The sequence below is a fragment of the Python bivittatus genome, unplaced genomic scaffold, assembly GCF_059951505.1.
Source record: "Python bivittatus isolate LINGU-HERP-01145 unplaced genomic scaffold, Pbiv_v1 ctg000220_np1212, whole genome shotgun sequence".
NCBI classification, from domain to species: Eukaryota; Metazoa; Chordata; class Lepidosauria; order Squamata; family Pythonidae; genus Python; species Python bivittatus.
This window is the reverse complement of record NW_028277048.1, coordinates 23,742,646-23,769,601: the sequence shown is the minus strand read 5'-3', so window position 1 is coordinate 23,769,601 and position 26,956 is coordinate 23,742,646. Positions and strand designations below refer to the sequence as shown.

At 42.1% G+C, this 26,956-nt stretch overlaps 1 protein-coding gene and 1 long non-coding RNA gene across 6 annotated transcripts in view; both read right to left on the bottom strand.

Moving 5' to 3' along the window:
- RBMS2 (RNA binding motif single stranded interacting protein 2) overlaps positions 1-2,323 on the bottom strand; it is a 65,700-nt gene extending 63,377 nt beyond the window's left edge. For 2 of the 5 annotated variants that reach the window (XM_007428269.4, XM_007428270.4), the window contains exon 1: positions 2,150-2,315. In XM_007428269.4, coding sequence (XP_007428331.1) covers positions 2,150-2,215 — 66 coding nt within the window. In that variant the 5' untranslated portion in view covers positions 2,216-2,315. Of the gene's footprint in view, positions 1-2,149 lie in introns of all 5 variants that reach the window. The other 3 variants (XM_007428271.4, XM_007428268.4, XM_007428272.4) reach the window with 3 other exon arrangements.
- Positions 2,324-6,530: 4,207 nt separating this feature from the next.
- Positions 6,531-17,657, bottom strand: LOC148216301 (uncharacterized). The gene is made up of 3 exons (XR_015795771.1): positions 17,499-17,657; positions 7,165-7,249; positions 6,531-6,846 (listed from the first exon to the last, which is right to left on the bottom strand). It is a non-coding gene; the product is annotated as an uncharacterized LOC148216301 (long non-coding RNA).
- Between the last annotated feature and the right edge of the window lie 9,299 nt (positions 17,658-26,956).

Below are 26,956 nucleotides of genomic sequence, written 5' to 3'. Positions count from 1 at the left end.
ACGGATACCATCAGACTAACTTCCAGACGTGCATCAGTCTACCTACCATTGTGACACTTGATCAAACACTCACTATTTATATCTGGGTATGCACACCGGTATGATTGCTGTCATACAAATTCAATATTGAAATGTCTAAATGGGATTGCACATCTACTACCACAGTTACACCTATTCACCAGTACATACAAAGGTGAATTTCCTCCTCATTACTGATGGCAATGTAATTACTAGGAAACAGGCACTTACACACTGCACCAAATCCATGAAACCAAATTTTAGCCCCCAAGTAAATTCACTCAAGAACACTCTAGAAATACAGCAATATAATAAAGGCATTTTTAAACTTACAAATGCAACACACACATGTAATCTGGATGCATGTGGTAGCAAAAGTGAGAAATGTACATACGTATACACACCCCTACAGAAGTGATAGCAACTTTACTTTGAATCTAAATGGTGCCTGGTGATTTGTCCTTAAGTGGGCTTTTAGAACAAGCCAATGTGTGTGTTCATAAACAGCATATAACACAAAACCTTCCTGGCCTATATCACTCTTCTACCATCCTACAGGTTCAGCCTCCCTGCTTGTATATATTTCCATCGTCCAATAAATCAGAATGAGAAAATGTGACCCAGGTTTGAACACAGGCTGGCAGGGAAGCACAAGAAGAGTAAAACAGCTAGAAATCCTTCAACTGGTTACCCATACCCATCCCAAATATGGACAAACACAATTAATAATCCAAATTTGGCCTGCTTCCTCCTTGTCAGGTTTCTGCCCAACCTCTTTATTACAGTGACTTTAATGTGCCCATTCATTGATTGTTGAACCTTCAGCTCCTGCTTCTGGCTATGGAGAGGACACAGAGGAATTTTTTTTAAAGCAGCAAGAGTCCCCCCTCCCTCCGTTTCTTTTAAATTCACAACATAGGCATACAAGGTCATTCAGTGAATCAACAATAGAGATAAGCTGTTCAAAATGCTGGAAGTCCTGATTCTCAGTTCCTGTCTTTGCACTCCACCTTCCCAACCCCAATGGAGAGATAACTTAGGTGCCTCAACGCCCTGTACCCACACTAAACTACACTTCTTGCCACAGGGAAAACTAAGCCACGCCCCAATCTTCTAGTGAATCAACCAACCAGGCTAGCCAACCTGCATTTTCCATAGCTGACAAGGCCCTCCAGGTTTCCAGTGATAGCTCTGATGTGTGTGTGTGTGTGGGGGGGGGTCAGACAACTCCCACCCCCGGCAAACACATTTGCTACAACTCCCTTGCAGCTTCCTACAAGCTAGATGTTCCATCTTCCTAGCCACCCATACTCCTGTCTCCCATTCCTGAGACGTGGGGGACAGAAAGGGGGTGGGGGGAGAAGAGAAGCCTTCTTTATGGCACAAGGCTGCCTGAGAACACATGGATGCCATAGAAACCACATCCTGGAACCCCACCCTCAAGAACACCCAGTGAGGGGTGGGTTCAGAAGTCTGTCTCACCCTAGAAAGCATCAGGAGAGGGTTAAAAACCAGGCCTTGGTGTGATTCTGACTTGAAGCCCACGTCTAAAACCTCTACTGCGACTTCTTTCCAGAAACAGAAAGACCACCCCCAGTCCCTTGGGGATCCATCGCCTCCTTCTCTTCCCCATGCAAAATCCCTGAAGCAGGAGTGCCGGGAAGAACGTAGAGAATATCTGTGTCTGGGGAGAGCCAGCAAATGCTGTGATTTCACTGCCTCTGTCTCTGTTCGGTCTCCCCAGCTCTTTTGCTCCTTTTTTTTTTTTTTGCTCCGGACTCAAACTCGCCCTTGGGAGCACTCTGGCCTTAGCCAGGGGGCTAGCAGAATGGGGACGGGGGCGGGGGGGGGTTCCACCAAGGGAACGGAAGCTAAGATCAACCAACCCAGGAGATTTGTTTCCCTGTTGAGAAGGCAACCTTCTAGTCTCCCCCAAAACTGAAAGACCCTATTTCCTTCATCGCTGCCACCACCCCCTCCCCTGCAGTACTAGGATATTCAGAAGAGTGGGGGGGAACCTTCACAACCCCCCCTTATTTTTTACCTCTCCTCCCTCTTTAAGCCAAGGACGTTTCCAAGATCTTGGGAAATAGGAAGCGGGGGGGGGGTATGGGGTGGACGGCTTCCTTACCTTCTTGTTGCTCTTGTTGTAGCCAAAAGTGGCAATTCCTGCACGAGGAGGCACCGAAAGAAGCATTTTCGCTTTAATGTTAGAGAGCTTGGGAAGGGAGGGGAGGGGGGGAAGAGAGAGAGACACACACACACTCACACAGAGAGAGAGAAAAAAGAGAGAGAGAGAGAGAGAGAGAGACAGGGCTTCTGGCTTACGTCACCAAAGCAAGCCAGCTTGGAATCTAGGGCTAGGGTGCCTGCTTTCCGCCAGGTCCTAATGCCTATGCTAGACGAACCAAGAGAGCTTCCTTCAAAAAGAGCTGGAAATTTAGAGAACTAATTGCAGAAGGTAAACTGTAAGTGACCTTATGTGCCAAGAAGCATTCCTGTCACTAACTTCAGCCTCTGGCTGCACTGAAAAATAGAAATGTCATAATGCTAAGCTATTCATCAGGTGTCCAACAAACGCTGGCAGTGCCCCCTCTTTTCACCACACAGGATGCAACATACCAATAATTGCCCAAACCATGGTCATGATTAATGAGCACCCTGCAAAGATCCAAACTAAAACCACATTATGATTGCTGCAGGACAAAATGCTGTACAGGTAGTCCCCAGTTTTAGAATGAATTCCATTCCAAGTTCTGTCCTTAAGTTGAATTTGTATGTAAGCCAGAACAGTATTATTGTATAATACTGTATAAGTAGTATTGTGTAATTAACTCAAATCATTGTGTTTTTAACTCAATTCACTGTGTTTTTAACTCAAATTTTACTACAATAGACCCTGTTCTTAACTACGGGTCGTCCATAAAACGGGCGTTCTTAACCCAGGGACTACCTGTACTCCAGGTTTCCTAGGATAACCCGTTTCCAATTATTCCTGCATGTCATTTTTAGAATTGAGAGTAAGTAGAGTCTCACAGCATTTTACTTATTAAAGCCATAACATGTTTTTCAAATTCTAGAACAGGTTTTCTTTTCCTACCTGGGGAAAATCAAAAGAGGTTTGCTCTTAACGACCAAGGCTGAGACTCACACAGACTCAGAGCAGAGATGCCAGTTTCTTGCTGACTGTGGATAATCCATTGCTCTGGGTGTAGCTCCAGCCTGGAAAAAGGCAAGGCCACTTTCCCTGGTGGCAAATGATTCTGCTGTCCCAATATGAGAAATGATTAAATACTCTGCTACGTTCACTGATAAGCTTCAAATGAATTACTCACCCTCTTGTGGAGATGAGGATAACTCCAAGGAGGCAAGGTAAGATCAGACAGGGATGCAACATGAAACTTCCTCTCAGCTCAATTGTCTTTAGAAAAAATTAAATAGTTCTCTTTCGTGACACTGTATTGTGTTCCACCACACATTTGAGGTATTACTGTTCTGGGGGGGAAAAGTAGTCTCAAGTTACTTGAAAGTTATGGTTGTAATGTACAATTTCTATAATACTTTGTACAGAGATTAAGTTCACGTATCACACAAAGTCCTAGGTTGCTTAGGTCCCATGCCTTGTTGAGCAAGCCATACCCATAGTATATGAACTGAGACATTATGTCTTGCAAACCAAGTCTTAGCACACTTATAAACCTAACCATTGTATTTAACAAACCATGGTTAAAGCAAACCATGTCTTGATGTGTATAAACTCAACAGCATCACTGTATTTATAACTGAGCAGTATTCAAATATGTGGTCAGTTTTCAGCCAGACAGCTTTGGATAGGGGATAAGGCAGGATAGCAGAACAATGCAGTTTCTCCTATCTATGCAAATATTCCAAAGTGAATAGGAAGTACCCTCCACTTCTGTTTTAAGGAAATCAGAGGATTTAGCAAGCCATGAGAAACAAAGAAAAGACATAAGATGTCCATTATAGTGTTTGCATAACATTAGGAGTGCAAAAATTCCCCAGGAGTTTCTCTGCCCTGCAAAGGGAAAAATACCTTCTCTTAAAGCCAACAAACCTGTAGCTGTTTTTAACTAGAGCCAGTCTTTTGTACTGTACATTTAAGGAGTTTTAAATGTCCATTCAAATACTTCCATTCAAACACAGGTAGTCCCCAGTTTAAGAATGAGTTCCATTCCCAAAGACCATCCTTAAGTCGAATTTGTATGTAAGCCAGAACAGTATTATTGTATAATACTGTATAAGTAGTATTGTGTAATTAACTTGAACCATTGTGTATTTAACTCGAATTTTGCTATAATAGGCTCCATTCTTAACTACGGGTCATGCTTAAACCAGGCATTCTTAACCCGAGGACTACCTGTACATCCTTTCACCTTTCTTATTCAACCTGTATGCCAAAGTGAACATGAGGAAGCTGGAATCAAAAATCAGAGTAAAGATTGGAGGAAGAAACATCAACAATCTTTGATATGCTGATGACACAACTCTCCTCTCAGAAACAAAAGAAGGCCTGAAACATCTGGTCAAAAAAATTAAAGAAGAAAGCAAGAAATTTGGCCTCTTCCTGAACATCAAAAAGATCAAGCTTATGGAATGGAAATGCAAAATAGCAATTGACAGCAAAGAGATCGAATGCATGCAAGAATTCACTTTCCTAGGATTGCAGATTGATCAAAGCAGTGAATGCAGTCCAGAAATAAAGTGTCAATTTGCACTGGGTTGCACAGCAATGATGAGCATGAATCGAATATGGAAAAGCAAAGATTAGCCTGGCAGCTAAACGTAGTTTAGTCCACACTATCGTGCTTCCCACAGCTACCTATGGTTGAGAAAATGGACCACAAAAAAAACTAGACAAGAAGAAAATCAACTCGTTCAAGCTGTGGTGTTGGAGAAGGCTCCTGTGCATTCCTTGGTCAGCAAAGATGACAAATAAGCAAGTTCTGGAGCGTACAAAACCAGACCTATCGCTGGAGGGCAAAATCACAAAATTCCCCCTTAATTATTTCGGCCATGTCATGGAATCAAACTCACTGGAAAAGGCAGTTATGCTCAGAATGGTCAGCGGTAAAAGGAAACGAGGCCGTCAAAAACCACAGTGGCTAGGCACCATCAAAGCCGACACCAGCCAGAGCATAAAACAACTAAAAGAAGCTGTATAAGATTGGAAAATGTGGAGAGAGCTGGTCCACAGAATCGCCAAGAATCAGACATGACTGAACGGATAGCATCATCACCATCAAATGTCCATTCAAATGCTTCCTATAGAAACAGACATACCTCACATCAGTATACTTTTGCTGGGAAAATACATTTCTCCTGCTCCTTGGTATGATAAGTGCTGCAACTGGGCACTCAGAAAAAGCAGGAACAGGCAACTGAGGACAGGCAACTACTACTAAATAAGTCCTGATGTTCTGACCTGCCCTCAAGGATTTCTTAGCAGCTTTTGATACTCCTGGACTGATCATTAATGTTGGTCTTGGAGGACACAGTGATATGATGGTTGCAGTTGTGCCTGGAGGAATGGCTTCTAAAAGTAGAACTGTATTAAAGGATCTTATATGCTATCACAATAGTCTGTTCTATCTGCTTCAACTTTTATTATCTGCATGAACTCATTAAAAGCTTTGGACTGACACTCACCTCTATCATTCCTTTCCATTTTCTGTTGTGAAACTTTTGAGCTGGTCTCTGGAGCTGCTGCTTGGTGTGGGGTACAAGCCAAGACTTAACTCAGGCAAGAGGAAAGTACTGTGGGTAAGAAATCCAACACTTCAGGATGATGGCTTACAAGCAGACCTTGGCAAGTTTCCTGGAGTATGGGGAACCTATGGTGGCTGCAATAATTAGGAATTATTCTTACCAGTTTAAACAGACCTATTGAGATAACATCTGGATAGAATGAACCCTGTTTCAGTTTTCCATGTTCTATTGCAATCATCTCCAAACTTAATGCTCTCCAGTACATAGAGTTCAATCCCAGCCTATTGCTGGCTAGGGTATCCTGAGAGCTGGTCCACATTTCTGTAGAGCATCTTTCTAAGGATGGTTCAGAAAAATTTGTATTGATACTGGTAGGTGCAAAGCAACTGAACGCATATATATTTATCAGCTGCGATGGTTATACCAATGTTTCCAGTGTAAAAGTACTGGCAATGGGCTTTAAAGCCCTAAATTCTTAAGGTCCACTTGAATGATTGAGTTTCAGTAGTGGAGGTTCTATAGCATACACCAGCCTGACAGAGAGATCAGCTGATGGACATGAGAAGTAGGGCCTTCCTGAAAATAGCCCTTTGTTTATTAATTTGGTTCCAATTGATACTTACTAGGTTCAATCATTGTAGACCTTTAAGAGGGTCGTTCTTTATATGGTGTTCTGATTATATTGCCAGTTTGATTTTACCATTTTTAAAAGAAAATTGTTGTGTTATGATTATCTAGTTTACATGTTTATACCACCTTGGAAAAGCTCACCCTAAAAGTGATCTGCAAATCTTTCACTGAGATAGCTAAACAGAAATCCGTTCATTCACTCACCTTTCTTTTCCATTATGATACAAGCTATATTCAAGTACCATCAATAGCAGCTTGATGATTTGTCTATAAAACTTCTGCAATCAGTTGGAGATTCCACCAAGTCATTGCCCAGGAACAGTTCTATGAACAATGTGTCAATGGCAGGTACGTTCTTCCCTTGCCTTCTCCTCCCAGTTTCCTCTTGTTCATGATTCAAGATGAATAGGCCCCTACGTGCATGGATCCTTTTTTTATCTCGGTGAGACTCCTTTGCTGGATCTTGACCTGCTGGAACATTCAAGTGTAAGGAACTTTCTAGAGTATCATCTATAAAGGCAGTTCAGCACCATATTCTCTAACTGATGGGGGGGGAAAAACAGCAAGGGATAAACAGACTCTCCTCCCTTCATCTGCACAGTCCTTTATCACATTCACATCCTCAGTATTATGAATCCCCACATAGTTGCCTATTTCATACATTATACTAACGCATGGCTAGCTTCACCATAGTTTACTGTATAAACCACAACTGGCTGGTTTGCACAATACCCTAAGCCAACAAACCCTAAACCACAGTTTAGAACAATATGCAAATTCAATACTTACAAACTCTCCTTTCTTTAGGTCAGCACTGCAGAGATTTTCCACTTCAGGCATGTTCAACAGTTTTAAAGCTGTATGATATCTTGTTCTAAAAAAGAAACTCAGAAGGTAAAAATGCATGGCCATGGCATACTATTACTGCCCTGCTGCCCAATATGTTTCAACTTTTCAAGAAAAATATTTTTTCTCCACATGAAGCTTTTAGTTTCCTTAAATGCAAAGGACAAACCACATAAGATATGCTAATTTAATTTTATTTTCACTTCAAAGAATAATCCAAATACTTGAGCAGGTCATGGATACTGAGACAAGTATGGTAATTTAAATCCTATTAATTTGCACAGGAAAATTTTCCAACTCAGAGCATTCCAAAAATGTATATATCTCTAACACTGCACAAGTCTAAAGGAATTTCAAGTTTATTCATTAGATGTGACTTTATGGAAAGTTTGGAGGAGATTTTCAGTGGCCTTCCCACCCATACACTGGTCTCCGTTACTAACCTTTATTGGACTAAGCGTATGAATTCAAATATCTCCTCAAGGTTGGGGAACCTTTGGCTGAATTGCAACTTTCAGCAGCATCAGCAGGGTGCCAGCCACGAGGGACACAGGGAATTATAATTCAGCAACATTGGAAGAGCCACAGATCTTTCCCTCCCTGCATTAGAATGTTATCTAGAAAACACTAGTTAGGTTTTGATTTCATCGAATTGTTTCACCAACTGAACAACTCCAGCATTTTACAAAGGATTTGGGGAAGCATTCCAGTGCTGTGTTCACATAATGTACTAAGCCAAGGTGGTGGTGGGGGTGTCGGATGAATAAGTGGTTGGGTGAATTCAAAAGTGAACCAAAACACATTATGGCTTAGTAGGGGAAGGGAATTCATCCAGCTCGTAATGCACTGTTAAGACATTCTTCCATTTCCTTTACCTGAATGGACAATATGACTTATGCTCCCCTACAGTTTTGGTCCAAGTAGAAAAATGGGTAATGAAGGGGCAACCTTATGTTCTATTACTGAGGCTACCCTGAGGAACCCTTACTAAGCATCTGAAGAACCTCAAAATTGTCCAGAAAACTGTATGAAAACCATTACCCTAAAGGCATCCACCTTCTTGCTACCATAAATTCCACAGAGACTTGATTTCCCACAATTCATAAAAGCAACAAGCTCCTCCTGAGCTGCTCATCTTGTTCCAGATAATTACAGCACTTCAAATCTATTTGCATGGTAAACCAAAATAAAAATAGGTTCCCTGTAACCAGAATTATGAGTTAAGCCCTCAAACCAGAAATATAACAAGCCTTCAACAGCCAGAATTAGCTCAATACCATAGGCTAGAGATTCTCCCTACGTTCTGCCCTTACCTTCTTCATAAAGGCTGTGTTTGCCCATGTGCTGTTAAACCAAATGTATGGTTAACAGCGGTGCACCATTTTAGATCCTAATACACATGGCTTTTTAGGTTACCATGTCAGACACAGAACAGCTACCACCAGGGTCTTGCATCAACCAGAGCTTTAAACCTACAACAACCCTTGATTTTAAATTATAGTTTGCACAAAACTAAAATAGCAAATTGTTTTGGGTTTAGATGGCACAGTGTGTCCAAGGCTCTGGTTAAAGAGCCAAGTACAGTGGGAGATAAGATGATGGCAGACTCATCAATTTGAACTTTTTAGTGAACCCAGACATAATTTAACAGGGACAACTTTATATTATCATGAATTTTGCAGAAGAGATATAAACGTAATAACTTTGTGTGTGTGTGTCCCTTTCAGTCAGTTTTTGACTCCTGATGACTGCCTGGACAAGTCCCTGCAGTTTTCTTGACAAGATTTTGGAAGTGGTTTACCTTGCCTGCTTCCTAGGGCTGAGAGAGAGTGACTGGCCCAAGGTCACCCGGCTGACTTTGTGCCTGAGGCAGGACTAGAACTCATGGTCTCCTGGTTTCTAGCCTGGTGCCTTAACCACTGCACCAAACTGGCTCTAATAGTATAATTCAATCCTGTTGAGCCTGAGGAAGTGAACTGGATTCTTGTTACTGTTAGTTCCACAACCTCTCTATTAAATCCATGCCCCTCCTGGCTGGTCACGGCCACCCAGGAGGAGGCGTGTGATTGGGTCCAGTCGGTGGTTAATTCTTCCTTGAAGGAGAGAGTGGTTCCACTTGCTCTTAAGGAGGCGGTGGTGGAACCCCTTCTCAAGGGGCCATGGCTTGACCCAACCAGTCTGGACAGTTTTTGTCTGGTTTCCAACCTTCCCTTTCTAGGGAAGGTTGTGGAGAAGGCAGCCATACTACAGCTTCAAAGGAGTCTGGATGAAACAGATTATCTGGACCTCTTTCAGTCAGGATTCAGGCCAGGGTATGGGATGGAGACAACACTGATTGCGCTGTTGGATGACCTCTGGCAGGAGCAGGGTAGTGCGTCCATCCTATCTCTTCTTGACCCCTCAGCAACTTTCGATACCATCGATCATGGTATCCTTCTGGACTGGCTCAGGAAGTTGGGGGTGGGCGGCATGGTGCCGTGTTGGTTCTCCTCCTTCCTCTGGGGCCAGTCCAGGGGCCCTACTTTGTGGGGTGCCTCAGGGCTCGGTTCTTTCTCCTTTCCTTTTTAACATCTACATGAGGCCGCTGGGTGTGATCATCCAACAATTTGGGGTGAGGTATCACCAGCATGCTGATGACACCCAGCTTTATATCTCCACCCCAGGCTGAGTGATGCCGTGGATGTCCTGTCCCAGTGTCTGGAGGCCTGGATGGGGCCCAACAGGCTTCAGCACAACCCAAACAAGACTGAGTGGCTTTAGGTGTGTGGACCTTCTGGCGCTGGGGACTTTCCATTGTTGGTCTTGGATGAGGTGGCACTGCCTCAGACAGACCCAGTGCACAATCTGGGGGTCTTCCTGGACTTACAGCTCCTGCTGAAAGGGCCTTTGCACACCTTCGGGTTGTCCATCAGTTACCAGAAGGCTCTGTTCATTGTCACTCACGCCCTCGTGACCTCCCATCTCGACCACTACAATGGGCTGCCCTTGAAGAGCATTCAGACGCTTCAACTGGTGCAGAATGCAGCAGCACGGGTAATAAATAGGGCTGATTATTCAGCACATGTAACACCTCTATTCCATGAGCAGCATTGATTGCCAGCGTGCTTCTGGGTACAATTCAAGGTGCTGGTTGTCACCTTTAAAGCCCTTCATGGCTTGGAACCAGGGTACTTGAGGGACCACTTCTCCCCTGTTGTTTCTACCCATCTGATCCGCTCAGGTAGGATGGACATGCTTCAGTTCTCGTTGGCTAAGGAATGCCAGTTGGCAGCCCCTAAAAGACATGCCTTTTCTGCCACAGCGCCTGCCTTATGGAAAATTCTCCCTCCAGAGATCAGGATGGCCCTGGAATGCTGATTTTTTGTATGTCCTTAATGACCTGGCTCTGTGCCCAGGCCTGGGGCCCCAAGTGTGTGCAGAGACCCATTGCTGGGTTAATTTAGTGATTATGATGGGTGATTAATTCTTGGCTAGGTATTTTAATTTTTGTATTATTGTAATTGTTTTTATTTTTAAAATTTTGTTCCTTGCCAAGAGTCACTTGGTGAGATGGGTGGCCATACAAAACAAACACACACAACCCATACAGTATATTCATGCGCATGCATGTATACGTGTACCTGTGCCGATACCAAAACCAGGATTATCAATGCTGTTTTAAACCAGCTTGATATACAGACAGTGCCTGGATTCACATATTGCACTAAGCCATCAGTCATGATTTACAGACCACAATAGCTGCTTTTACACAACATGCTGAGCCAAAACTAAACCACGTTGTAGCCTAGTATAATGTGTGACATCCACACATCGCTAGGCAATAGCAGTTATATCTATGCTAAGGAAAGTTTTGCAAACTGATGTGGGTGTTTTTTTAAGGCACAAGAGCAGGCCATGGTATTTTTCTTTCTCATTGGCTGGCAACTCTAGCTCCCTTATTAGCATAACTAAAAATGCGGAGGGAAATCCAGCCCTCATTATTTAACAGAGGTAATCACAAGTAAAATGGAAGGGGTGATTAAAGGATGCTAAGTAGTTATTAATCTTCACTGAAAGAATGAGGGTGTTCTCTTACACATTTTGGCACCATTGGAGGAAATATTAAAAAAGCTTCTCTCTTCTTCCCCTGCATTGGATGTGGGAACTCTTAGGCCTCACAGGCAATCTTGCCAGATCTCTTGATTGATTGAGCTCTGCTGCACATCCCACTCTTCCTGGAAAGACATCTATCTCACACCCTTTGCACCCCAGATTCTGAAATGTCGATTCTTACTCCTATGTTCTCCTTCAGGCTTAAGGGATTCCTCACTCACCTTTATGAGTACTGTCTCCTACCTTCCCTCTAACAGAAGTGCATTACCCTGGGAGCTGCTTCCCAGGCAGAAACCCAACTGAAATGGCAAAGGGCAGAACGATAACCGTACCCACCACCATGCATTCCCCAGGGAAGAGGGAGAGGTGGTCTCCTGCTTGTGACTTAAGCCTTCTGTACCTTCTGATAACATCAAGTCTTCACTGGACACAGATCTGAAACGTGGCACTGAGGCCAAGGAATCAAATTCCTTGCTTGGTGCAGACACCCAAATCTAAATGTCCTTAATAGGTGGCAGTTCAGCCTCCGCTTGAACACCCCCAATTACGGGGAAACCGCCATCTTTCTGGGAAACGGGTTCCATTGTCAAGTTGCTTTTATCATTATGAAGTTTTTCCTAACGTTGAATTGGCCTCTGCATTCCTATAATTAAAGCCATCATTCTGTGTCCTGCACTCTCGGGTCTTGGCCTTCTTCCGTGTGGCAACCTTTCAGATATTTGAAGACTGCTATCACATTCCTCCACAGTCTTCTCAAGGCTAAACATTCCCAGTTTCTTCAGTCATATGTTTTAGTCCTTGTTGCCCTTCTCGGATCTTGTTGCAGTTCAACTAAACCTTTCTTGAAGCGCAGTGGCTAGAACTGAAGACAAGATGGGTTGAACTACTACTTCCTTGGATTAGGAAGCTGTATTTCTACTGATGCAACTTCCATTTCCCTTTTCTGCAGCCACATCACACTGTCAATTCAGCTTGTAAGCAACTACATTTTTTTTTCACAAGTACTATTATCAAATCAGGTATCCACCATCCCATATCTGTGTATTTGATTTTTGTTTTCTATGTGACAAACTTTATGTTTCTCAGTTAAATATCATTTGTTATTCTGAGCCCATTTCACTAACTTACCAAGAAAATTCTGAATTTCTGTCTTTTTAGATATCAACTATTAATAACCATTCTCTTCACCTCCTTATCCAAGTCATTAATGAAATATTGGAAAAGAGAAGTTTTCTGACTTCATCAGCCATTCTTTAGAACCTTCTAATGCACCCACTGTCTAATTATGTAAGATTTAATTAATTAATTAATTAATTAAGATTTAAGATATTCACATGGCAATAAACAGCTGCATCGGGACAGCTGCATCTGCCGGTTTCATTGTTCACCTTTGGGCTCTATCCACTGGGACAAAGCATTCAGCATCCCCTCCTGCATTTATATTTTTTGGAAATAAAGTATCAGAAATGCACCACCAATACCCATAATCACATAAAAACTACAGGAAGAAAGCATACAGAGAACTGCACATTCTGAAATATATCCATATTTACCCCAAAGGAAAATAACCTTCAATTTAAGACAAACCCTCCTCAAAAAGGGATTAAATAGAAAAATGTCATTTATCTCCATTATCATATTCTCAGTGAATTTAAGATAACACCCCCATTTTTAAAACTAATTCATTTGAGGAAGTAATTCTGCTTTTCCTTTTAGATAAATACAAAACTGACAATAAATTCAATTTTCATTCTGATTTCCTTTATGCCAGTTGACTTAATTTCTCTCCATCAGACAGTCAACCACTCAATAGCAATATCTGAATATCTCCATCCAGGTCATGTCAGTCGCAACAGGCTTGGAAACTAAAAGGCCAAGTTCTTTATGTTGTTTCTCAGCTTAAATGCTAAAATGTCCCTCTGAAACTCCATCCTTAAAGAATTCGTGTTTCCCAAAATTAGTCAGTGCTACTTGCTACAGAAGTGAAGGCTGGCAGAAAAAAACCACAAAATCTGGAGACACTGTTTTCCTGGGACTTTGAGGAGAGTTTTTAAAAAATTGAGAAAAAATATTTTCTAATATTTTAATGTTAAAAGAATAGTTAAAATGTGAAAAATATGAAAAATGTTTGGAAATCAAGAACTAAATTAAAATGTGAAAGAGGACTCAGATTTGTCTCAAGACAGGCAAACAAACCCTTAGTTTTCAGAAGTTCATGAAAATTACAAAAATGAAGGATCAGAAAAAAAATGGAAACTGCTGATAGAACGATACTTCAAATTCAGAAAATTAGAGTGATTAAACAGACTATATGGCAAATGCATATTCTGAGATTTGGTGTTCCAACTCCACCTACCACCCACCCACTTTTTTGAAAATTTAGTATTTTCTGTGAAGTCTTCTAGTATAACAGAGTCCTGATGGGGTCTAAGATAAGGCCCCCACTGATCACACAATATCACACCAGCCCCTATAACTGGGAGCACTCTCAACATAACCCTGGACTGGAAGCATGTGTTTGTAAGCAGGGCAATGCCAGTACAAGTCATCAAATGCCACCCCAGAAACTTCTATTATGTATTTCTTCTACTGGAAGAGGTTCCTAGCCTGCCCTGTCTGAACCGCAAGGATTTTAGGCAGCAAGACACTGACATGATTAGGTGAAGGAGCCCAAATGCAGAACTGTCAGGAACATTTTTGCATTCTGCTATTTTCAAACAGCAGCACAGGAACTCCTAAATCTTACAAAAATACCCTATCTGCTGATGTAGCAAAATTCTACCCTTGGTCAGACTATTAGGTTCAGGGCTTAAAAAGACATGCATATAAGCAGGGAATTTCACAGAACCCACTAAAGGCAAACCTGCCCTTTCTGCTTGCCCCTTCACCAGTACAGTCCACCCACCATTTCTTGAGTGCATGGACGGATGTCAGCCTCCACTCACTTGAGCCCACTGCAAATGCAGCCCTGCCCCATGTTTAAAGCTCCGCTTCAAAAGTACTATTTTCCATCCTGAACTATCTTTTGAGTGGTTGGTCTACCAAACTTCATTCCAGTCTAGTCATATCCCCAGCTGCAATTGTGTACTGCATAGCCAACTCCGATTCCTGGTCACTGCCCTAAATGGCTATTTCATCCTGGGTTGCTAGATCCACTGGTCAGCTACTTCCTTCCCACCCACCCCTTCTAGCTGATCCAACCATGGTTCATAAAGACCATGAATTTGGTAAAGTCTCCAGGCCAACATATTTTCTCCACCTCTTCCATCACCATGCCTCCATTCCACCCTTACATCTCTTGGAGAGTACCAGGCTGGGTGAAGCATAATTTCCTTTCTTTCCCACCCTGTGCCCACTGTACTACAATGGTTTGCTTTCCTGTTGTTTTAAGCATTTAAGTTGCCACACGGACACTCCAGAATAAAGCTATACAGTTTCAACTAATGCTACTTCTTTGCTTCTATGAATCTGAACCATCAATTATTCATTGCCACAAAGTTTCATTGGACCCACCATGAAACAAAGGGATGAAGGAAGAGCACATTCCCTTTGCTTTAATCACTGTAGCATCAGACCAACAATGGTACCATAAAGGGAAAAAAGAAAGGGTCAGTGTTATTGTCAAAGGAGTGAACATGGGAAGCGGTGTGAAGGCATTTAGATGTGCAAACATCTGGGAAAACAAAGGAAAAGAATAGGAACGGAAAAGGCAGGAACTGGTAGATGTGCTCACACGGAGGTCAACTAGCGGGGCTTCTCTTCCCTGCCCAGGAAGAGCAAGAAGAAGGGGAAAGACCAATCAAAGCCTGTGGTGGCCATAATCCAGACTGATTATCCCTGCAATCAAGACTGGCTTCTTAAAAATCAGCTTCAGGAGCAGGACACCATGGGAGATGAGCAGTTTAAGCTGCTGTGGAAACCCTAAACTTCAACTTTTCCATTATAATCCACATTTTAACCAAGTTTCAAAGCTTATCTGAAGCTAAGTATGAATCTGGAGTGTCCACTGCTCTCTGCTATAAGAATTTCAGACTGTTCATGTGGCAAGAGTTGTGCCAGGAGAAGTTGGAAAACACAGCTTTAACACTGGAACAGATAAAGATGAATATAAAACACCTCAGCCCAGCTGTGGGCTGGGGATGAATGGAAGCATAGATTCTCTAAAAATGGATCTTTTTGCCACAGTTAGTACAATGTAAAGATGGGCCCATTGCTATCAAAGGCTTGTCCTGCAAGCTGAGAATGTTTCCTAATCTGCACTATGTGATTAGCCTCAAGTTAAGTCTCCCAAACTGAATAAAGGGCCAGAATAATGGAATACATTAAAACTCTGGAAACTATGGTGGCAAAGCAAACTAAACCGCAAATCATGGTTTACCAACTACACTAGTTAAGCCAAAAGAGAGTGGTCACATTACAGCAATATTTACCTAATATGCTGGACCATAAATTCACCCTGGCTGGATTTGCACACACACTGAGCCATGAACCAGTCAAAGATAACTTAGCTTACACTGTGTGAATGCAGCCTAGGACTTAATGTGTGATTTGAACCAGACCATCGCACTAATCCAAATACGATTCATTCGATTTTGGCTTTGCATATTACACGAAGCCAGCCATTATGGTTTGGTAACTGAGGGTGAAAGTTCAAGATGTCCTGCACACTCAGCTACTGACAGGGTTTACCCATTATGGTGAGCCATCATTAGGGTTACAGGGTTGGAAAATCAGGATGACAGCAAAGAAATATAGAAAACCCGAACTTTTTGTTCCTATCTAGTGGCCATCCCCAATTAGCCAGGTCAAGTAATGGCCCGTGGACAGGGTGCAACCCTACCCCTTCAAGGCAGATGACATCACTCCTCACCAAAGGATGTATTAACCACCACACCTACCCAGCCTCCTGTCACTCCCTAGCAAGTTTCGTCAATCATCTGATGTTGCAGAGAACCCTGTTTACTTCCTCAGGATCAGCAGGCTCAGAGTGTCCGCGTGTAACCTTGGGAGCAAATACAAATGATTTCATCTTCCGCTTGCCTTGTAAATTCACCACAGTGACCCTGTGAGCAATCTTCTGCTTCATCCTTCCAAGAGTCCTGTTCACTCCACTCAGGTCACTGGGTGGCAATCCACACGTGTAGTAAGTGTGGGGAAGTACTGACGCACCTCTCTTGCCTCAGCTTCTGCCAGTGTCCAGTCATATTGTGACTCCATTGTTCACCAGCATCACTCCAGGCATCTTTTTTGCCACCATCTCAGTGCAACAAGGAACTCCCAGGTGGGCATGAAGGAAGAGGCCACTCGGGGCAATCCTTCAAGAGCCCCAGCCAGAGGACAGCCAGAAGAACCTCAAGAGAACTGCCCAAGGCTGCTTTAAGAAACCCCCCAAGCTCTTTGGAAACTGAGTGGATCTATCAGATGTCCGGGATGGGCCCACTGAACGCATGAGGGTGAACCATTGTACCTTACTCATAAACCATGGTTAACCAAATCATGGCTTATTTATTTTATTTTTCACATTTATACACCACCCATCCCACTATACAAGTGACTCTAGGCGGCTTACAAATAAAAAAGCAATAAAAACAATTTAAAATATCTACAAAATATATATATACAGGGTTAAAAGAAAGGGAAAGCATTCTCAAACCACCAACCACCCCCAGTGCTTAACATTCTGTATGAGCCAGGGTGCTGTTTCATCTAAGTATAATAATGACGGGAAAAGTCATAAGATGGAAGAATTCCTGTCTTTATGCATCTTTTAAAGGCCCTGGATCCTCAGAAATGCGGCAAGAGCAATTCCTGGATACTGTCTTGGATTGCCTAGCAGATCTCCCTTGTATGGTACACCTTTGATGAGGTACCTCCCCACAATGCCATCTGCGGGAACCACTTGAGCCAGCTTGTTGGTTGGAAGCATGTAATCTTGACTCTTGGTGACAGCTTGGTGACTCTTGGGGTCCCTGCAGTTTTCCTGGCAAGATTTTTGGAAGCTGTTTGCCATTGCCTCCTTCCTAGGGCTGAGAGTGACCGGCCCAAGGTCACCCAGCCGGCTTTGTGCCTGAGGCAGAACTAGAACTCTTGGTCTCTAGCCTAATGCCTTAACTGCTACAGCACACTGGCTCTCATGCAAGATACAAACGAACAAAACAAATATCCGAGAAAAATAAAGTACCAACCTTCCTTGTACCCTTACTGTAAGGATGCCAGTGACCAACAGCAACAGTGTCCTACATTGGCTTGGCTGTATTTTAGTTATAGAGCTTGGTGTCTTTATGCGAAGGCATCTTGCCGCATGGTTAGGTTAAACCATTCCTTAAGTCTACTTTTTCTTTAAGGTACCCTGCTGAATAGAGAAGGCAGGCAGATTTCAATTCGGCGGGAACACTGTTCTGTGACAGAACCTGGTATTCGTTAAGAACTGTCTGGTGCAACATTGCCATGTTTAGGTGGCACTCTTGAAATACAGATACTGAGCATCTCAAGTCAAGCTCAGCCTCAGATTTGGTCTCAACAGCAGTACCGACTTTGCAGTCCTTGCACGCAAAAAGTGGGCACTGATTTCCCAAAAGGTTTCAGTAGCCTAATTTAATCTCAGCTATGGAAAGCACCTTATTAGATGTAGGAAATCAGAAACTTTTGTAATTCTAGTTCAAATGTCAAGCTTTTTCTACAATGCTAAATGGCTTAGTTAACGACGGTTTTCTGAATAACCTACAACTGGATAGGTTCACACAGAACTTAAGCACTTATTTTAAAAACTTCCACTCTGCTTTTCCAAGCATAAATAAAAACGCTACAAACCTTCAACCAAGCTACAAGACTGTGTTCACTCACTGAGCTAAGCCAAATGACTAAAACAAATACCCCAGCTTCAGAAATCGACATCTTAATAGATCCTGGGCCCACCTTTTGCTCAGCATTGTTGCACTGACCCAGCTTTGGCTAAGGCCCTTTTCAGAGAGCGGTCTGTGCATCTGACGAAGCCAAAGGCCTTGCAAGACATGCTACTCGTCCAAAGAAGCAGGGAGGTCAGACTGAGTAGAATGAGACTTTGTTCCCGTTATCTTGCTGAGGTGTGATTCACTTAACCATAGTTTCTTAAAACACAGTTGATTTAGTTCACGCTATGAGCTAAATCAAAACAAAGTAACCGCACGATAGCTTTTAGTCCAATAGTACCAGACGCCATCTCTGGACCAGAGGCCTAAAGATTCAATGCACAGAGTTGACTCTACCACGATTTGCTGAATTAGCCACAATTGGTTCACATGCTAAGCCAAAACTAATTAAACTATATTATGATTTAGCATGCTGTGGGAACAAGGCCCAACTGCTGGAAAAACAGAAATCGTGAAGTTGAAACTACTCTCCTCTGCTGCTCTATAAACTTACCAACAAGACAAAGATCTCTTGCTGTGGGTAAAATTATCCACAAAGCTCATCCAAAGCACAGAGAAATCCCAACAGTCAAACAAAACAGCCTGCAAGAAAGGGATTTATGCAAAAGGAGAAAGCAAATGTTCTGATCCTTTTAAACAGAAGCTCCACCTCCAGAGTTAGATAGAAAACTTGGCCTAGTTAGGTTGTGCAGTGACCTCATTAATATTTATTTTAATAGGGTTTTTTGCAATTCACGATTCAATTATTTTTATTTTTCATAGTATACAAATTAAAAGATGAAAGAAAAAGATTACAGTGAAAGTATGAGAAATAAAAGAATTGTGAAAGGGAAATAGTAGTAGAAATGCAGGTTAGAAAATAGGAAAAAAAGAAAAAAACAGAAGAAAAGATACAAACACATACAGACATTGAACGAAGCGACTTCCGACTTCTTTTGCAAAGGATATATACAAAAAACCTTTCATACAACCCTTGTTTAACTTTATATTATAGCTTCTACTTTTCCCCATAGTCTATAGTTATAACTAATCATCAAAACCATATGTCACAATTTGATTATGTTCAGTTTCATGCAAAAAGTCAATGAACGGCTTCCAGTCTTTCTTACATTTTATCAATGTTTTTCTTTTATAATCGTGGTCAGTTTTGCCATTCCTGCTAATTCTGACAGCTTGACTCCTCAATTATAGGTAGTGCCTGGTTTTTCCAGTGTTGAGCCAGAAGCAGTCTCACAGCCATTGTCATACAGAGAAGCAAAGTACCATGTGCTTTTTCTAAGTGTATGTCCATCAACATTTATTTTAATAGCTGATGTTGTTTTCTTTTTCATTCTTTACTTTTTTCTCTTTTCTACTTTCTAGCTTAATTATTAATTCTTGTTAGTTTTTATCTCTTTATTTTAAAAATCTAATGAAGCTATTTTTTAAAAAATTAACACAAGGGCCTTCCACCCCCCCGCAAGTTGCAGCACCAGCTATCCGTGTTAGAGTTAGCATAAAACATTGCCAGTCCCTATCCTGCCTTGTTTCAAGCTATTACAGTCCCCTTATTTCCCTCCAAGGTATGGATCACAAAGACTAACCAATCTGATGGCCCTTAAGTCTGTCCTTGGATGGTGTTAGAATAAAGGGGAAAACGCCACTCGAATACTTGCATAGAATGTCTGCTGGAGTAACACAGGAAACACGACTTCCAGACTGGAGCATCTGAACCAGTGTTTCTCAAAGTGTGGTCAGAGGACCCCTGGGGGTCCCCCCAAGACCCTCTCAGGGGTCCACAAAATCAAAATTATTTGCCAGCCTATGTTGAAAAATACTGTAATACAATATTAAAATCCCATCAAACAATAGTAAGAAGTGGTAGTGGCAGTGAACGCATCAAATCTTCAATACGGTAATTATTGATACATATAACCCATACAAACAAAAACTGTTTTTGGATCCTCCATAATTTTTAAAAGTGGGAAGAGGTCCTGAGAGAAAAATGTTTAAGAAATACCGAACTAAACCATCTTTGGACTGCCTTAGCAACACATTGACAGACAGAGGAAAAGTTGTGAGGACCACTTTCAGCAAACAGTAGGTAGGGCATCTTTATCCTGGGGCAAGATTGCGTGTGGAGGGGCTCAGTTTATGAACCAAATCCAGCCACTGAATTCAAGCTGGGTACCTAAGAACTTCTGTTTCCATTTGTTGCATTCTTGCGAATACACGGAAGCCACAAAAAAAATCCCATATCTTTGTGAATGTCTTGAGTAATGACCATTAGTCCCTAGTATATTTCTGACTGCATTTACTTGGGTTGTGTGTGGCAATAATCATTTGCAGGTTTTGTTTCTCTCATTACTTGAGCAACAGACCTCTTACCTGTGGCTTGGTTTATTTATTTAAAGTATGGGCCGCCTGACTCCCAAGCAACTCTGAGTAGCTTATGACTAGCAACCAAAATACATACTAAAACTTACATGTAAAAGATACAACTGACTGGAAGAGCAAAGTGTTCAGACCGATACTTAAACAAAACCAAACAACTAGAAGGACGAAAGCAGGCTCCAGTTACCCTGCATTCCCAAGGCTTGGAAATACCACCAGGATGGGAACCCCGTGAATCTCTGGCGGAGATCATTCCAGAGGGCAGGAACTGCAACTGAGTCGGTGCGCTTTCCAAGTGCCACAAGGTGACACCCTGGTGGTCCAAACTGGATGGGGACAAACCATGGGAGATAGGCAGCCCCTCCCTCAGGCAGCCAGGCCCTGTACCTAACGGGCTGTAAAACCTGGTTATTGCACCCAACACAGCTTGCTCCATTTATCAAAACTGTAAGCCCACCAACTCCAAAGCAAGTCTGGGCGGCATATCGTATTAGAATAAAACTTAAAAAACAGCCATTCAAGTAAGTTCATGAAACATCGAGAAAGAGTAAAAGCAACACCCACTCAACATACAGCATTCCCACCAGGGGCCTGACAATCCAAATCCAGCCCAAAGCCTGGGGGAAAAGCCAAGTTTTAAGGGCTTGCTTGAATGAGGCCAGAGTAGGGGCCATATGAGTCTCGGGGGGAGGGGGAGGGGGAGGTCTTCCTTTCCATCAGGATGCATGGCGAACTCAGTGTGTGCTTCTGTCTCCAAGGTCTATATTTCTGGAGTCAGAATAGCAGACCCTTCATAGAAAGTGATCAATTTTACTTCTAGAATTAGATATATGCAGTGCTACAGAGAGTTACCACTATGCACCCTTATGTATCTTTATTCTGAAATAAGCCCCACAGCATTCAGGGAGATTTACTTGTAAGCAAACATGGAGAGGGTTGATGAATCAGCATTATGGGACAAATATTCCCAAATAAATTAGATTATAGCTGGGCATCTTTTGATACATTTTGTGGGATGGAACAACTCATTGCCCAGCTGATCAAATCTCAGAGTTTTAAAGAATGCAACACTGGAGGTGAACAAAACATTAGGTTTTATATAAGTGGGATTGAGATTTGGAAGTAGACCATCAGATTTTAGATTAATCTATAATAATACAGAAGCAAAAACTCAAAAAGTGGGAAATAAATCCTACAGGTCCACCAAGCACAGCTTACTTTCTCCCTCACTTTTTTTGAAGTCTATCTTACAGTCGGAGACGAACTTGCAGGCTTCTGGGGTTTGCAGGCCAGCACCTCTGGAATATTTCTCAAGACTACAGTTCTCAGTATTTCCTGGGAAGAGGAGGAAATGACTACTAACTCAATGCTAGTATTTGCACGGGGAGTCACACAAACTTAATTTATACCTCACCTCTAAAAAACCACCATTATTCCTTTCAGATTTGCGTGACGCAGACTCACAAACTGGTCAACCACATTTCAACCTAGGCTGTTTTATGAACCCAGTCTCTGTGGTTAGGCGAGGGTTCATTGTGTAATGCAAACCCATACCTTGGGTGAGTAAACCCCATCTTTATTAACCATGGTGAAGCATGGGGACTGTCTGGAAAGCTCTGCTCTTCCATTCGTTGTGATTTGTGAGAGTTGGCTATGATGGTGCAGCCTTGCTGGAAACATTCGGGGCACCTACTAGGATCTGGCTGTGCTCATCGCTTCTTACGGGCCCTTTCGCGTGACCCTGAAATCAGCTCTGGTGCGGAAGCTAACCTCACTTCTCCGGAGGCAGAACATTGCCCCAAGAAGGCCCTTGCAGTGACGCCGCCATCTCCTCCTCCTCCTCCTCCTCAAGGGCGAGATCTGGGGAACCGTCCGGCCAAGCAGCCTTTGCTAGCGTCAGAGCCTCTGGGTTTTCCAGCTGGCAAGACTGACTGTAGTAACTGCAGATGTGCTGGATGCCAGCCCAACTCTCCACGAAGGAGGGGGCAAAATGGTTGGGAAATATGTAGCCAGTTTGTTTTGGCTGAGAGACAGTTTTCTGTCCAGGCAGAGAAGGGAGAGAGATGGGTGGGTCCTATTTTGTAGTGACCCCAAATGGCTGACTTCACAATATGTTGCTGGAGACGGGGGACAGTGGGACTTGAGGAGGAGCTGGCTTCAAGGGAGCAGGAGCCAAACAATGGCAAGCCCCACACAGCCGTTGTTTTACTTAATCCCTCAACACTTTTGCGGCTTCCAGATAAAGGAAATCCAGGCCAGGAGTCACTGCTGCTCTCAAAAAGAGGATATTATCGGTTGCCTGCACTTCTTAGCGTGAAAGTGGAAAGGCTGGTATGGGTACTGTATAGGCCTGCCTGAGATCAGTGGGAGAAAAGCAGACAGCATTTAAAAAAAAAAAAAAAAGTCTTCAGGAAAATTAAGCACATTGTCAACTTAGAAGGAACACCTTTCAAATGGTTTCTGTTCAAGGCTGTGTTGTATCAAGTTCTGGAGCTCCTAGAGAGGTCTTGTGCTTCACAGGAGTTGAAAACAGAAAAGGAAGGGATAACCAGCCTAGCTGGCTGGTTGCAGTGCCTTTAACACAGTTTTGGAAGCAAAGATACGCAATGCGACTGCAGCATAAAAATCAGAGTTACCACAGATAATGATGTTAAAGTAATATCTACAGGGACTGGTTGAAAAGTGTCATTTTTTCCAGTTTGTTTGGCCATGGTTTACATAGGCCTCACAGCATAGCTTACAGTGAAAATGTGAAAAGCAATAATGAGACAGTCCCTGTTTTCAGGTATACCTTTTAAAGAACATATCACAAGAGGAGAAGTGGTTGGGAGGGATGAGGAAAAAAACAGATCTAGGTGCAGGTTGAGAATTCATTTAAGAATCACCCTGAGTGCATGCTGTCCAAGAAAAGGAAGAGCTAAGAGGTGCTGGTCCCTCAATGAAGCTAGTGCAGCATTTTTTCTACTACAACCTGACTGAATGACTGCTGCCAGATAGCAATTTTTTTAAAAAAGGTAATAAAAGCAGCATTGGTTCATGCCATGGCTAAGAAGCCCAAGAAACCGATATCCAAATAGGATGGGCAACAAGGAACAAGGATAATTCTCAGTGTTTGCAATCTCTTACGCACACAACTTTGTTACAGCAGACACACTTGCAGAGTTTATTTTTTTTCTAATAGATGGTGCCAGCAGGCTAGATTCCAATCATAGAAAAGAATTACTGGGCTAGGGAGGTACTGAAGTCAAATTAATGTAATATAACCATGGTTTATTCAATTTTCTGAGTTTGCAAGACACAGTGAATTATAAAGTATCATATGTGGGATTAATACTATGTTCTCTCAGAAACAATCACGGATCTATCTATCATGCACAAAGTTTCTGGTTCTCGTGAAAATCAGAAATATGAAGCATAATTGCTTAACTATCTCTCACTGAATTCCTGTAACTCTGGAACCCCGTATTGCCCAAACTGGTAATTCTCATGAGAACTCTCTTGATACAGTAAGGGTCACTTGTGAAGGGACTGGGAAGCAGGAGAACTACCACCATCTAGTGGCGTGTCTCAATGTAGTAGTGAATGACCACATGATTTTTTAAATATTTAAGTGATTTCAGAAATTGCTCAGATCCCCTCCACTACCTGATGTTGCTGAACTAGGATGTGTAACAACCCCAAACAATATGGACAATGGCGACTGATACTGACATAAGTTTTGTGTCCCAAGTTGAGGTAGGATCTATAAGGAAATGTCATTAATGTTGTTTATGCAGATAGTTTGAGTAACTAAATATTAATAAAAATATGGAACTCAAGGACAGCTTTTTGAAACCAGCCAAGAAGAGGAGCAAATGAAAGAAGGAAATGAGTCTAGGACCAAGATGATTAAATATTAGTTCATACATGCTAAATTTTAAGATGGCTTACTTCGTTTTAGGTTTAGCAGGTTAAGTCCAGCCAATTGTGGATTACTGAATGAACCATGATTAATAAAGCCTAATACGTGAAAAGTATATCTATATGCCAGGTTCAGTACTTTAAATCAGAGGAGGGGTTAGCAACTTTACCAGCAATTTCAAAAACTGTCTTCAGGGGATCAAGTCAGCCCTTGAGCCCAAGTGACCTCTGGTCTCTGGCAGCCAAAAGGGAAGGGGAGAAGTAAGAAATCAGGAAGGATAGAAAAAGACAACACGTTGGGGCACTGGGAATGAAAGGAGGCAGTTGGGTTCCAACCACTTTTACATTTGGTCACTCCCCATTTCTGGTTTTGGCCTTGCCCACTGCTGACATGGTTTCCCCAAAGGGAATGGTGCTTGGACAGAACAAACAATCCCCTCCTTTAATGAATGGAGTGAGGGGATTGTGAGGAGATACTAAGTCTTTACACAGTGCTCCTCCCTAAGGCCAGAGAGAAGAATCAGGTTTTTTTTTTTTCTGAATGACTGTAAAGCTGTAAACACTGGCTGGATCTCACTATGTTGCCCATAAGCTTTATGATCTGGCCTGTGGATAACTGTTTATGAGTAAGAAGCTAAGCCAACTTAACATAGTACTGGAGACAACAGCATTCAAACAGAGTACCTTTTCAGGCAATGGCGATTTTGATTACAAGCAACTGCAAGATTTCATGTTACTTTTAAAGCCAAATTCTGACCCCTCCTGCCCTCTCACTTGTCTTTCATATCAGTACTGCATACAGAATATGCTAGAAAGATATAAAGCTGCTTGGAAAAAGTAGATAGTCTTTAATTTCCCCCTTCTCTGTTCTCCAAAAGATTTGCAGTGTTTATAAACATTTAAACCCTCTTAAAAACCATACTGTAAATGTTTGTATTTGCCTCGTTGCATGATAGGTTGTGTGCATGGAAGCCATTCTTCCTTGAATTTGGATAAGCTTCTGTTGTGGATACATGCTGTTAATTTCACCATTGCTGTGTGTTCGCCAAGTTTTAGTTAGCAATCAGGTATCCTAAGTGTTGTATCTTCCTTCCAATGTTGGGCAAAGTTTTTCACTAGAGCTGTGAGCATCTATCTCAGCTCTCTTTCCCCCCCCCCCATTTCGTTTCTTTTAGTATTCATGATTAAAGATACAGTGGAAACTTCCATATTAAGCGCAAAGATCTAAACTTTCATATTACAAAATAATTCGATGTAGTTTGCAACTTATCAATGTTATATTCAGCATCAACAGTATAATTTAAGCAACTCTATTTAGATCTCAGAAATCTTATTTAACATTGATATACATTTTCTATTTTGAAAGATAATTTACTGTAACCATTACCATGTTAATAGCTTCCAGTTCCTATTGTATAACTACTGCTGTACTTGACTATTATTTGTATTCTATAATGTAATAAAATGATTAAAAAATAAAATGTTTCTGTATAATAAAGTAAAAATAGCCCCACAATATATTAAATAGCTCTAAGATAGTAGGCTTATGTTTTAGGCCACTCTAGTCCCTTGGCAGTGGTGAGGTGGAGGATGGGGGCAGGAGACAATAACTTGCTTCTCAGGGTCTCCGTTCCAGTATAAAAGGAGACATTCTTTGAGATTCTAGCTCCTTGGAAGCAATGGAGTTTAACTTGGTAGAACAATGAAGTACATGCTTTAGCCTGTGTTTAATTCAAGAAAAGAAGCTAGGTATCAAGACTGTTCAAGAAACAACTGGATACATGAAGAAAAATGTTGAAATGAGCACCACGTGAAACCCTCTGTAATAATCTATCCTTCACTGCAATGCATGAACCTAATACTGTAATTTATGAAAGAATGTTAACATATTTTCTATAGAATATAACAAAGGACAGATGGAACCAGGTTTCGCATCACATACTGAACCACAATTTAGTCTATCACATTACAGACATGAATGTCATAAAAATCAAGCCACATGGTTAGGGTAGGGTTGCTTGTGTCACATGACCCCAGGAAAGTGTGTTAATTCCATAAACCACAGTTAATATAAATCATATTAACATGCCTGCAAATACATATTAAAAAGCCAGCATGGTGCTGTGATTAAGGCACTGGATTAGGAGCAAGAAGAGTCAGGTTCCAGTCCTCCCTTAGGCACAGAAACCATCTGGGTGATTTTGGGCCGGTTGTTCTCACTCAACCCTAGACTGGGAAGTTGAAAAACATCTGTCTACCAACCCACACTGATCCAGCATGGTAGAGTGCAGTCCACAGCCTTCAGTGACGAGGCCTCCGACCTGCAGTAGATTGGTTCAGCCTGACAAGTTTTAAAAACTACACTTGAAGCTTCATATCTGTACATTTCAATCACAGGCTCCCGACCAGGATCAAAACTGGCACTCCATTAATTACCCTCTAGCACAGAAAAAAAGGGACAA